This window comes from Ovis aries, chromosome 25, assembly GCF_016772045.2.
Source record: "Ovis aries strain OAR_USU_Benz2616 breed Rambouillet chromosome 25, ARS-UI_Ramb_v3.0, whole genome shotgun sequence".
NCBI lineage: Eukaryota > Metazoa > Chordata > Mammalia > Artiodactyla > Bovidae > Ovis > Ovis aries.
Genome location: NC_056078.1, coordinates 5,517,562 through 5,531,185, shown reverse-complemented (window position 1 = coordinate 5,531,185; position 13,624 = coordinate 5,517,562). Strand labels below are relative to the sequence as shown.

Sequence of the window (13,624 nt, the reverse complement as noted above, 5' to 3'; positions counted from 1 at the left end):
GTGACATGATCACTGGCTAAAGCTATTTGTTATGATAGCACTTTTTCACAGATGTGTTTCTTGAAAACTGTGAAAACTTCTATCTTGACAAGCTGTCAAATGAAATGCAAACATTTTTGTACCAAAGGAATTCGAATCGTTTCACAGATGCACTGGGAATATTTTTCTTCAGGACTCACATGGAAGCCAGCAATGTTTCTTTAATTACTTCAAGTCTAAGGATGAAAAGCTTTGTTTTATACATGGTGATGGGATTCAGACCCCAGGGAAGCTAGCATCACTTTACTTTTTAAGGCAGATCTTGGTGGGCTTTCAGAATGTCACTCCTTGGAAGAGCCTGTAGGTTCAAACCACACAATCATGTTCTTCTCTCGGGCAGACCTTTATGCAGAAGAGCATAGCTGTTGGCATCTTTGGTCATAGGGATACAGGAGACATCGTGACCTTGAACATGGCCTTTGATGTGTGTCTTTGGACATGCGTTTCAGTAGCTGTGGCCCACTGGCTTCTCTAGCTGTGGCGTGCAGACTCAGTTATTCTGTAACACGTGCTACCTCAGTTCCCTGGCCAGAGATCAAACCCACGCCCCCTGCATTGGAAGGTGAAGTCTTAACCATTGGACTGCCAGGGAAGTCCTCATAGGAGCTATTTACATTTTTCTATTTATTCTTATTTCAGTTTGGTAACTTATTTCCACTCATTTCCACCTTCATTTCTTATGAAGTATTATGTTAATACATAAAGCAATGTTTTTCAGATAACTGCTCCCAGGAGAAAAAGGAAGAAATCCTGGAAAGTGAGAAACCCAGTGGACCCATTGCCACACAAGGAAAACCAGATGTACAAAGTCAAGACCACACCAGCACCAGCCCTGGGCTCACCGAACCTGCCAAGATCCCAACCCTGTAAGAATAACTTGCTCATATGTCTTCGTGCTGGTACAGTCTCATTCACTGGCTCCTTCTTTTAATGCCTTGTTAAGGATAAAGAAGTGTTCCACATCGGTTTTGAAACCTTTATATGTGTTAAGTTTCCAGGGCAATAGACAAAGGCAAATAATCTACAGGGTGACTTCCCAGCAAGACAGCTCTGTGCTGCAAGTTGTCAGTGGGCCTGAAACGTCGGTGCAAGACGAGATGTCCGTGGATGCGATGCATGTCTTCATCGATGAACATGGTGAGTCTTTAGAGCTCTTTACTCATGAGGTGGAGGGGGGAAGCTGGCAGCTTTCTCAAGTCCTATGTGGTCTCAGCCTGAGGACAGGTTTACCAGCCATCTGAAAGTAGGAGGGTCCTATGAAACCTTTCCTAAACTAAAATGATGTAAACTCCTCAGCCTCTGGGATCTAATGCCTGATGATCTGAGGTGGATCTGATGTAATAATAACAGAAATAAAGTGCACAACAAATATAATGCACTTGAATCATCCTGAAACCACCCCCTACCCAGTCCATGGAAATGTTGTCTTCCATGAAACCGGTCCTTGGAGGCCAAAAGGTTGGGGATTCTTGGTATAAAGTGAAGAAGCAGTTACCCAAGGATGCATAAAATGCATCAGTATAATACACAGATGCTCCCAGTTCAAAGCCATGATGGTTTCATGCTGAGATGCTGGGTGGGAGCCTGGTGATGCTTCTCTTACTGCTTAGGGTGTGAGCTGGCTCTATAGCTCACTGCAGAACAAAGACTGAATGCTGTTTTTTACTTTAGCCTTTTAGAAGCAGAACTCATTTCCGGATTTCTTCCCATTAGCAAAATAGGTACCAAGGTCGATCTTTTGTAAAAAGTGAAGTGCATAAAGTGAACTTTTGAAAAGTAGGGGATACCTGTATTAGACTTTGGAATAGGAAGGCTTCGTGCTGACTGCTCACAGTTAATGTTCTCAGGACAGGCTGCGCGCCCTCTGCCTCAGGGCCTTTGCATATACCTCGCCCCTATGCCTGCATTGTGCCATTTATCCTTCAGGTCTCTGTTCTAAAGATTCTTCAGGAAAACCTTTCCTGGATATCCCAGGCTTAATAAATTTCATCTGTGCATTTGCTCTCTCAACAGCCTATCCATTTCCTTCTCTGAGACTATTACAGCTTCTAGTTGTTTATTGAGTGCTCTGTTGCTTCGACTATGTCGGACTCTTTGTGACCCCATGGATCATAGCGTGCCAGGTTCCTTTGTTCGTGGATTCTCCAGGCAAGAATACTGGAGTGGGTTGCCATTTCCTACTCCAGGGGATCTTCCCTACCCAGGGATCAAACCCACATCTCCTGAGTCTCCTGCCTTGCACGCAGATTCTTTACTGTTGAACCACTGGGGAAGCCCAGTGTTTATGGCCTTATAATAATTTGATGACTGACATTCTCCCCATTTTCACAATTGTAAATTTCAGGAAAGTAATGTCCAGCACCTAATAAATATTTATTGGATATATATTGAAATCTGACCTTGATATATTTTTAATGCCTTGTTACAAAAAGATTAAAAGTAATAGAAAAAGAAAGGAAGGGAGAAAGAAAGAAAAAAACCACTAAGTGGCAAGTTCAAGGTTCCTTTGATTAAGAGATATAGATCTTAGTTATTCTAGGATGAGTCTTGGGTTAAATTTTTTATAGATCAATTAATACTTGATTATTCTACTCTTAAGGGCTTCCCGGGTGGTGCTAGTGGTTAAGAACCTGCCTGCCAATACAGGAGACGTGGGTTTGATCCCTGGGTTGGGACGATCCCCTAGAGGAGGGCGTGGCAACCCACTCTAGTATTCTTGCCTGGGAAATCCAGTGGACAGAGGAGCCTGGGTGGGCCGTGGTCCATAGGGTCCAATATGATTGAAGTGACTTCACACCCTTTCATGCACATTCTACTTACAAATAGATCCTGGATTGGATAATAAATTATGTGTTACCGTCTCTCTATAGATCAGTCATTTACAGTTTGAAGTGCTTTTGCATCTGTAGAAATACAAAGAGACTTTTATGTTGTAAAGAACAACATTATCACTTTTGTCTAAGCCTCCAGAGGGGCTGCTGTTGTCCCTGTCTGTGCTTTTCTTGGTGGGACAGCCTTCAAGTTGAGGTCAAGCACTGTGGAATGCCTTGCAACTACTCCTAACAGACAAGGCTAATTATGCTCCCCTGTCACCTGAAGAAAGTACAGTTAAAACCTCTTCTGGGGAGAGACGTTTACATTTACAAAGTGAACTGATTTTCACACCTCAATACCCTGAACCACTTTAGCAGGCTAATTTAACTCTGCAAATTAATTCCATCTCTTGCTTTCCCTCATTACCAGGCTGACACCCCAGTCAGCAGCTATGCCAGTGCTTATCTGCAAATTCAAAGGTAGGGATGGCCCCATATGGCCCACTTATCAAAACCGTGCATCTAATAAGCCTCATTTTGTGCCTGATACCAAAAACAAAAGAAAACCACAGTTACAGCATGCTCAGATCATCCTGACACATAAAGAGAATATACTAAAAAATGCATTGAAAAGAATGTATGAGAAGAAGATTAGAGATGGTGCAAATTAATCGATGAAAAGCAATTAAGTGATAAGTGATTGAGTCATATGATATCACCTATATGTGGGATCTAAAAAAATGGATACAAGTGAACATATTTAGAAAACAGAGGCAGACTCACAGAGGTAGAAAACAAATTTATGCTTACCAAAGGGGAAAGCAGGGAGAGTTATACTAGGAATTTGGAACTAACAGATATACTATTATATATTTTATATGTATATTATATACATAAAATAAAGTACATATAAAATATTATATATCATATATGGAAACAACCTAGATGTCCATCAGCAGATGAATGGATAAGAAAGCTGTGGTACATATACACAATGGAGTATTACTCAGCCATAAAAAAGAATTCATTTGAATCAGTTCTGATGAGATGGATGAAACTGGAGCCGATTATACAGAGTGAAGTAAGCCAGAAAGAAAAACACCAATACAGTATACTAACACATATATATGGAATTTAGGAAGATGGCAATGACGACCCTGTATGCAAGACAGGGAAAGAGACACAGATGTGTATAACGGACTTTTGGACTCAGAGGGAGAGGGAGAGGGTGGGATGATTTGGGAGAATGACATTCTAACATGTATACTATCATGTGAATTGAATCGCCAGTCTATGTCTGACGCAGGATGCAGCATGCTTGGGGCTGGTGCATGGGGATGACCCAGGAAGATGTTATGGGGAGGGAGGTGGGAGGGGGGTTCATGTTTGGGAATGCATGTAAGAATTAAAGATTTTAAAATTAAAAAAATAAAAAACTAAAATTAAAAAAAAAATTATATATCATATAATCATATGTAAATTATATTTATGATTATATAAATTTATTATATAAATATATTATATCTAATATTTATAATAATTATATATATGAATTTATATATATAATTAATATATAAAAATATATAATATAAATTTATATATATAAGTTTTATATATAATATATAATAATGTGTTATAAATATATTTATACATCATAAACAACATGTTACATATTATAATGTTATATTGTGTATATTATTATATATTATATATAAAATAAATAGACGACAAGGACCTACTATGTAGCATTAGGAACTATATTCAATATCCTGTAATAACCTATAATGGAAAAGAGTCTGGAGAAGAATGTGTAGATGTATATGTATAATGGAACTGCTTTGCTGTACACCTGAAACTAACACAACATTATTTCAATTATACTTCATTACATACAACTACACAACATTACAACATTACAACTACACAACTATACAACTGTACAACTTCAACTATGCAACATTAAATCAACTATACTTCAATGAAAAAGAAAGTAACTAAGTCCAACTTGTCTAAGCATATTATTAGAGTGATGCCTCAGATTTTCCTGGTTAAGTTATACCTTCTATGGAGAAATACAAAGAATGGACATAGATTACCAACAATTATTATTAAAACCATCCCAAATTAGTTCCCTCTAGCTTGAAAAATGTATCCATAGAAATGATCATATACAAGCAGTTGTGTAATGTTCTTTGCTGAACTTTTGCAGGGGAGATTAAATCCTGTTATTTAAAGTCTGGAAATCAGAAAGAAGGCCCTTTCCAGCATCAGCCATCAAATTATGAAGGCTTCTCTCACGCTGGGTAAGTAGGGTTTGTTTTCAGGTTGGGGAGGTGTCGTGTTGCTGCCCCCAGCAACTTCCATGCACCTTACTCTGCATTTAAATGAAGTGAGGATCCTGTGTCCAATGAATGTGTTAACCCATCTGTGGACATGAAAGCATGTGGATTTCAAGCGAAAGAAAAAGAAAACCAGATATTGTAGAATAATAAAAAATAAATGGAACCACCTTCATAGCGAAAGTGAAGTCGCTCAGTCGTGTCTGACTCTTTGCAACCCCATGGACTGTAGCAAACCAGGCACCTCTGTCCGCTCATGGGATTCTCCAGGCAAGAATACCGGAGTGGGTTGCCATTTCCTTCTCCAGGGGGATCTTCCCAACCCAGGGATTGAAGCCAGGTCTCCCGCATTGCAGGCAGATGCTTTTACCGTCTGAGCCACCAGGGAAGTCCATTATACCTTCATAGTAGCCACTTCTAAAAATAAATGTAACATGTTGTTATGAATAGAGCGGAATCCTGTGTAAAGGATTGTGGGGAAGGCATTGACGCAGTTTGAGGATGCATTATGAAATCTGTCTCAAGGAATGAACTAGAGAAATGGTTAGTTTTAATCTGTATGGATGAGGCAAACTCTTTTGCTGGTAGATGATCTAAACATCTTTTCTGCTCTCCTTCTGAGTATGTTGAGTAACTTTCTTAATCATGTTCATGGCAGGTTCCCTTTGAGAATGTACGGGAGTACTCTTCAGAGGGAAGATTGGAGTAGGGTGGGTGGACATGTGCTTAATTGCTCAATTGTATTGGACTCTTTGCGACTCCATAGACCTAGCCCACCAGGCTCCTCTGTCCATGGGATTTACCAGGGAGGATACTGGAGTGGGTTGCCATTTCCTACTCTGCAGGGGATCTTCCCGACCCAGGGGTTGAACGTGCATCTCTTGAGTCTCCTGGATTGGCAGGTGGGTTCTTTACCACTAGTGCCACCTTGGAAGCCCCACGGGTACATGGATGCTGGGCAGCAGAAATTGGCAAATGACCCCTGAGGACTCTCCTTCTGGTAAAATGCAAGTAAATTAATGACTGTCCTTCCTTAAAGAGAGTCATGATCGAGTTCATAAAAGCAACCTTCTTTTAAAGAAACATTCCTAGTTGTCTCTTACATTTCTTGCATGTGAACATTCTGATGGACAGTCTTGGTCCCCCAGCCCTACATGCGAAGTGCTTTTTTCTGTTTTTGAAGTTTTTTTTCAATGTGGACCACTTAAAAGTCTTTATTGAATTTGTTACAATACTTCTTCTATTTTATGCTTTGGTTTTGTGGCCACAAGGCGTGTGAGGTCTTAGCTCCTTGACCAGGGATCGAACACTCACCTCCTGCATTGGAAAGTGAGGTCTTAACCACTGGACCACAAGGAAAGTTCTCCTACATGCTAAGTTTTAAGTCTTTGATTATCTGCTTTATCCTAAGGTAGTTTGACAGGGCATCAGTCTTAAGAGTTCTAAGAAAGAATGACCCACAGTCACGCACATCATCTCTTTCTTGTGCTTAAAGATAAAATAATATACACGTCTGCTATTATATGTATGTATGCTTGTTCGCCCAGTCATGTCCGACTCTGTGACCCCTGGGACTGTAGCCTGCCAGGCTCTTCTGTCCACGGGACTTCCCAGGTAAGGATGCTGGAGTGGGTGCCATTTTATTATTTGAGAATATACATGCCCTCTGTACTGTCTACTCTTTGAGATAAGTTGGTCCTTTCGAAGGGACTTTGTTCTGGAATGTTATGACCATTCAGTGGCCCATTTGGGCGCAGGAGGTGTGCGGTGCTTCTTGGTTGATGTGTGAGCACAAAACTCTAGTCACTTCACTTAGCAAAATTATAGCATTGAAAGGTGTTCCTGGGGTGATGCTGGGAAAGCACTCATGGGACTGCCGTTTGTTTAATTCATGCTCAGAAAAAATGGCTCAGTCCTGTGTGGAGTCAGATGATCTTCTGGATTTCAGCTGCTGTCTGACAGCCTTAGGGTGTCACACTCCTTCCCAGGCTAAAAGATGTTAAAAGCTGTGCCACCCACACATGGGAGGCTAATTTCTTTGGATTTGTAATCAGACTTGGCTTTTGTGGGTGCGTGTGGTATAGTGATGGCTTGAGTATTTGTGAACTGGTTGTATGAAGGAAAAATTGTGGTAAGATAGATGAAAACAGGGCTTCCTGGGTGGCTCAGGCTATAAAGAATCTGCCCACAGGAGGGAGACCTGGGTTTGATCTCTGGGTTGGGAAGATCACCTGGAGAAGGGAATGACCAACCCACTCCAGTATTTTTGCCTGGAGAATCCCATGGACAGAGGTGTCTGGTGAGCTACAGTCTATGGGGTTGCAGAGAGTCAGATACACTGACTGACTAGCACTTTCACTCTCTTTAGGATAAAAGCAAGCAAGCTGGTTTAACTTGTTGTCGTCGTTTTCAAAAAGAATTTAGTTATTTATTTGGTTGCGCTAAGTCTTAGTTGCCACACATGGGATCTTTAGTTTTGGCACTGGGATCTAGTTCCCTGACCAGGTTTGAACCTGGGCTTTCTGTGTTGGGAGAGCAGAACCCACACCCCTGGCATTGGAAGGCGAAGTCTTAACTACTGGACCACTAGGGAAATTCCAAGCTGGTTTAGTTTGAATGTGTTAAGTTTTGCATTGACCACATCCAATTTACCTTGATTCATGGACCTGACGTTCCAGGTTCCTATGCAATATTGTTCTTTACAGCATGAGACTTTACTTTCACCACGAGACACATCCACAGCTGGGCATCGTTTCCACTTTGCCCCAGCTGCTTCATTCTTTCTGGAGCTATCTCTGCTCTTCCCCAGTGGCATATGGGACACTTACTGACCTGGGCGCCTTATGTTCTGGTGTCCTGTATGTGCTGCAGTCCATGGGGTCGCAAAGAGTTGAGCACGAGTTAGCAACTGAAGAACGACAACCCTTTCACTAACATACCTGTGTGTGTGCATGTCTATATGGAGGGTGTCACTCCTTTCTTTCCTGCTAGAGGTAAAGACACATCAGAGCAGCACGTAGCTGATCAAGTGCAGCAACAGCAGGTCAGGAGTTTGCAGCTTAGAGGCCCAAGGCACTCACACTTTACACTGTATTCCAGGGGGCCTCGAGTCTTTCCGTTGTCAGGAGTTTGCAGCTTAGAGGCCCAAGTCACTTTCCGCTGTATTCCAGGGGGCCTTGAGCCTTTCCGTGGGAAGCAACGTTCTGGCAGTTCCTGGCCCTGAAGGAAGTGTTTTCCTGTCATATGTGTGGTGGCAGCAGCCATGGCTTATTAATGATGTATTTCACACTAAGCACTGTGCTAAGTATTAACTTATCCCCTTTCATCCCTGTGACAAAGTAGAGGTAGGTGGTATTAGCTCCATTAGATAGAAGAGGAAATGGAGACGGATGAAGAAACAAGCCCAACCTCAGGAGCTACTGAGTGGCCGGGGGACTCTTACATCCCTCCTCCAACACCCTCCTGCTGGCAGGGGCCACAGCCTCAATTCCTGGGTGCCAGGCAGGTGGGACAAATGGGTGAAGTGGACCCAGAATCAAATGCGAGGGGTGTTGGGTGCTGAATCCATTGGAGGGCATTTGTCCTGTGGCACCAGTGGTAAAGACTCCACCTGCCAATGCAGGAGACACGAGAGACGTGGGTTTGATCCCTGAGTTGGCAAGATCCCCTGGAGGAGGAAATGGCAACCCATCCCAGTATTCTTGCCTGGAAAACCCCATGGACAGAGGAGCCTGGTGGGCTACAGTCCGTGGGGTCGCAGAGTCGGACACGACTGAGCACACACACTTGCTAGAGGGCTATTTAGGGTGCTTATGCCAGCTTGAGAAGCCTGGGTGACCAGATTTTCCAATTTTTTCCCATGAGGAGCTATAAATTCCCATTTATCTGTAAAAATCCATTTTTAAAAAGATTTTTTTGATGTGGACCATTAAAAAAAATCTTTATTGAATTTGTTTTAATATTCAATAATGTATTCTTTCATTTTTTATGTTTCTGGTTTTTTGTCTGAGAGGCCTGTGGGATCTTAGCCACCGACCAGGGATTGAACCCACACCCCCGGCATTGGAAGGCGAAGTCTTAACTACTGGATCACCAGGGAAGTCCCTCTATTTTGTCTAATGTTACTGATTTTAATATTTTTTTGAATTGCCACAGGCCACAGATAACATGTATGGTTGGCTGAGGCCTGTGAGTGCTCTGAGACCTGGGTGAGGCAGTGCTCTTGCTAACACGTGTGATACTGGGGTGCTCTTACGTGGATCCCCCCTCCTCCAGGCACCCTTCACAGCCTGTGCTTCACTGCTTCACTCCTGGAGGCCCATGGTGCTGGCCTTCAACCCTTCCTCTTCCAGGCCTCTGCCTGTTTTTGCCTGGAACGCCCATCTCCACGCACTTCTGCCTTCTGGAATTCTCTTCTTTCCAAGCACAGATTACTATCTGCCTCTAATATCCATCTTTCCTGTGTCAGTCCTTCTGTGACGATTACTCCATCCCTCCATGCTGCTGTTAGAGGAGCTTGCCACGCTCTCCCTGGAGCAGGAGACGCCCAGCTCTCCTAGACTGTTCTTGTTTAGGGAAAAGTCACCATGGCTAGGGTGCCTCTGGGGTTCCCTGGTGGCTCAGTAGTAAAGAATCCGTCTGCCAAATGCAGGAAGCATGGGTTCTATTGCTGGGTCAGGAAGATCTCCTCGAGAAGGAACTGGCTACCCATCCCAGTATTCTTGCCTGGAGAATCCCATGGACAAAGGAGCCTGGTGGGCTACAGTTCATGGAGTTGCAGAGAGTTGGACACAATTTAGTGACTAAACAAACAAAATACTAGGGTGCCTCTGTAGCCCTCACTTAGCCCTCTGTAGGTGGATGTTCAGTAAATAGTGAAGTGAATCAAATTAATCATTGGAAATGACAAGGTAGGCCAATTAGAGTTCTGGATAGCAGACACCAGCTGGTCATTTAGGGATAGCAGACAAGAGGTAGAGCAGGAGGGGGAGAGGTGGGCTGTGAAATCCCATGGAGGATGTTATGTTTGTTTCTGCTTGCAGCAGGAGTAATTAGACCTCTCTGCAGAGAAACAACCCAGTGAAAGTGGATTATTCAAACAGCACCCACAGATCACTCCCTCACCTTGAGATTGTTGGAGGGGAAGAGCCAGAAGCAATAGGAGTTTGTCTGGTCAACATATTTTTTAAAATTTAACTTTTATTGACGTATAGTTGCTTTATTGCTTTGTGTTAGTATTTGCTGTACAGCAAGGTGAGTCAGCTATACATACTCATATATCCCCTTTTTTGGATTCTCTTCCCATATAGGTCATCACAGAGCACTGAGTACAGTTCCCTGTGCTGTGTGTGTGTGTGTGTGTGTGAGTCACTCAGTTGTGTTTGAGACTCCATGGACTGTAGCCCACCAGGCTTCTCTGTCCATGGGCTTCTCCAGACAAGAATAGTGGAGTGGGTTGTCATGCTCTCCTCTGGGGGATCTTCTTGACCCAGGGATCAAACCCACTATAGAGTAGGTCCTTGTTAATTTTCTAACTTATACATAAAAGTATATATAGGAGGGCTTCCCTGCTAGCTCAGTGGTAAAAAATCCAGCTGCAATGCAGGAGCCGTAGGAAATGCAGGTTCGATCCCTGGATCAGGAGGATCCCCTATAGGAGGGCACATAGCCCACTCCAGTATTCTTGCCTGGATAATTCCATGGACAGAGGCACCTGCTGGGCTACAATCCATGGAGTTGCAAAGAGCTGGACACAACTAAAGAGACTTAGCAGCACACACGTGGTGTATATACGTAATACAGAATGTTATCTTCTCCTTTCATAAGTGGCAAAATGGAGGGGGAAAAACCCTGCGAAAAAACCCTTCTCTGTAAAAATTGAGGTTGAGTCTGAAATTTGATTTTCTAGTGTTATATTCCATGCAATGGAAATGATTTTCTTTGTCCAGATGAGACATGACTGTGATGGAAAGCTGACACTTCCTGAAGGAAAGCCACACTTCCCTGACATCAGAGGGGCTATGTCTGCAGCTTGAACTTGAGCTTTCATCTTGGACTGACTCAGATTCCCATTCCTGCACAAAGAGTTACTTTGGGTTTGACACTGAGCAGCTTACTTCATCATTTTAACCATCAGCTTTCTAATCCATACATAGAAATAATACTAGGAATGAATTCAGTGAGTGGCTTCAAAAGCTAAATATCATAGCTGACGCTCCAATACTTTGGCCACCTGATGCAAACAGCCGACTCACTGGAAAAGACCCTGCTGCAGGGAAAGATTGAGGGCAGGAGGAGAAGGGGACGGCAAGATAGTTGGATGACATCACCAATTCAAAGCCTATATGTTCAAGCCAACTCAAACATAGTGAAGGTAGTGGAGACAGTGAAGGGTGTGTCTCGTGTGCTGGCAGTCCATGGGGTCACAAAGAGTTAGACACAGCTGAGCAGCTGAGCAGCAACAATATGCAGTGCTTAGTACAGTGCCTCTCATAGGGGAGACTGGGCAGTGTGAGCTGTTGTTAAATGGCCTCCAAACAGAAGCAGTGGGACGGTGGTTGAGGTTCACCGTGACTTTATGAAGCCATAGAGCTGGACTTTGGGCTGAGGAAAGTCTTTCCTCTTGCACTTTTATGAGTCACTTTATGAGATTTTGAAGGCGGTTAAGTACCTTGTATTCTATCAACCTGTTGTGTTCCAGCTTTTTGGCCTCTTTGGCAGTTTTAGAGGAGGTACTTTACTATTCTATGCCTGGCTTATAATGCCATTACATTTAGAGTTCTATCAGAGTAAACATAAAGTTTGATTTTGAACTTGGAAGGATTCCGAGTTGGGGCTGTTTCTAAGCCCTTCAGCCATGGAAGATATTAGAAAAGCAGCCTTTTCCCTTTAAGGCGACTTCAGTGGCTGGGATCACCTCCAACTAGGCCATTAAACCCCTGATTCTCATTATTGGCCAGAAAGCCATTCCTCTTCACCATTGTTAAGCCTAGTTGCCATGTGACAGTTTTATACCCCTGACTCCCAAGTATGAATAGGGAATTGTTGGCTGTGTAACTTCCATGTCTCTCTGGGGATTCCTGGAGGAAACCAGGGGAGGAAACAAATTTCCCTCCTTGGTCCCTCCGTCATTGTGGGAACCAATACATTTCTCATTAACTGCCAGGGAAATATAAGCCGTATTTTCTGGTTGTACAATAACTGTCCAGAAAGCCAGTACCTTTGGTAACATTATCTCATGTAGCCCTGCTTGCCTCAGAAACTAGAATAAGGGTCAGTGGCTTGAATAGCAGAATTCAGAATTGCTATGTAAAAAAAAAATTCAGAGGATAAATTTATTACCCAGGACACAGGACTGATTCAACTCAGACCCTCCTATAAGCTCATCTGCCTAGAAAATCAAAGTTGAAATAGTCTCTCTGCCTAGGAAGTTGAAGGTGAAGCTGCATAAAAGTTGAAGTGTGTTTTGTGTCCAAAGGGTTCACTGCAAAGCGGACTTTTATTATTTCCTCTGTATGTCTTGCAATGAAAACTTGATAGTTTCTGCTCTTTGTTCAGCAAAGATTTACCTTTCTTTCATCTGTGAATTCTTGCAAGTAACATAGAAGAGCTTTCTTCTGTAAACAATGTACAACCATGCTTTATTATTATAAAACCTTTTCTAGTGTCAAAAGCAATCTCATGCAAATGTATACCAAATTTTTAAAAATGCACACAAAATGCGTATCATGTGCTCCCCAATGAAATCTTATGGAATGACATAGTATTTACATTCATTTTGAGAATCTATTACTCATAAAGTAGCGTTGGTCTGCTGAATGGTAAACTCATCTGGAGCAAATCAGTTTATAGGGTCTTTATCAGGGATTTCTGTATCTCAACTTGTTTCTATTTAAAAAAAGTAGAGTAGATTACATTAGTAATCATCTATTTATATTTATCTGGATTCACTTGTTTTGAGCTTCTGTTTATTTATGAATCATTGTACTACATATCTGGAGAAGGAAATGGCAACCCACTCCAGCATTCTTGCCTGGAGAATCCCATGGACAGAGAAGCCAGGAGGGCTGCAGTCCATGGGGTCGCAAAGACTCGAATACGACTGAGCGACTTACATGCATGCAATAGTACATATTGAAACACGTACTGTTATGCTTCTACATTAGGCTTGCTTTTGAAAGCTACTCTAAACCTCTAAACCCGTTAGGTACTACATTCCAAAGATGGATTGAAGTGCACTTAATCTTTATTGTCTTCTCAGAGTTCCTACTTTTTTGTTGAATATTATTATTATTAGCTTCTCTGACCCTGATCTCAGTAAAGCCTCCCTTACTTACTGGGATCAACTCTCAGGAAAGCCTTTTAAAGCCATCGTGCTTAAGTACCTGGATCCCAAAGAAGGTAAGCAGGCAGAAAGTTGTAAAAAAAACCTAA

At 42.5% G+C, this 13,624-nt stretch overlaps 1 protein-coding gene across 2 annotated transcripts in view; it reads left to right on the top strand.

Moving 5' to 3' along the window:
• The window catches only part of PCNX2 (pecanex 2), a 311,506-nt gene that overhangs the window by 36,985 nt on the left and 260,897 nt on the right, over nucleotides 1-13,624 (top strand). For both annotated transcript variants that reach the window (XM_012104979.5, XM_060406546.1), the window contains exons 6-8: nucleotides 758-905; nucleotides 1,031-1,176; nucleotides 5,062-5,155. In XM_012104979.5, the coding sequence (XP_011960369.3) occupies nucleotides 758-905; nucleotides 1,031-1,176; nucleotides 5,062-5,155 (388 nt within the window). The remainder of the gene's footprint in view (nucleotides 1-757; nucleotides 906-1,030; nucleotides 1,177-5,061; nucleotides 5,156-13,624) is intronic.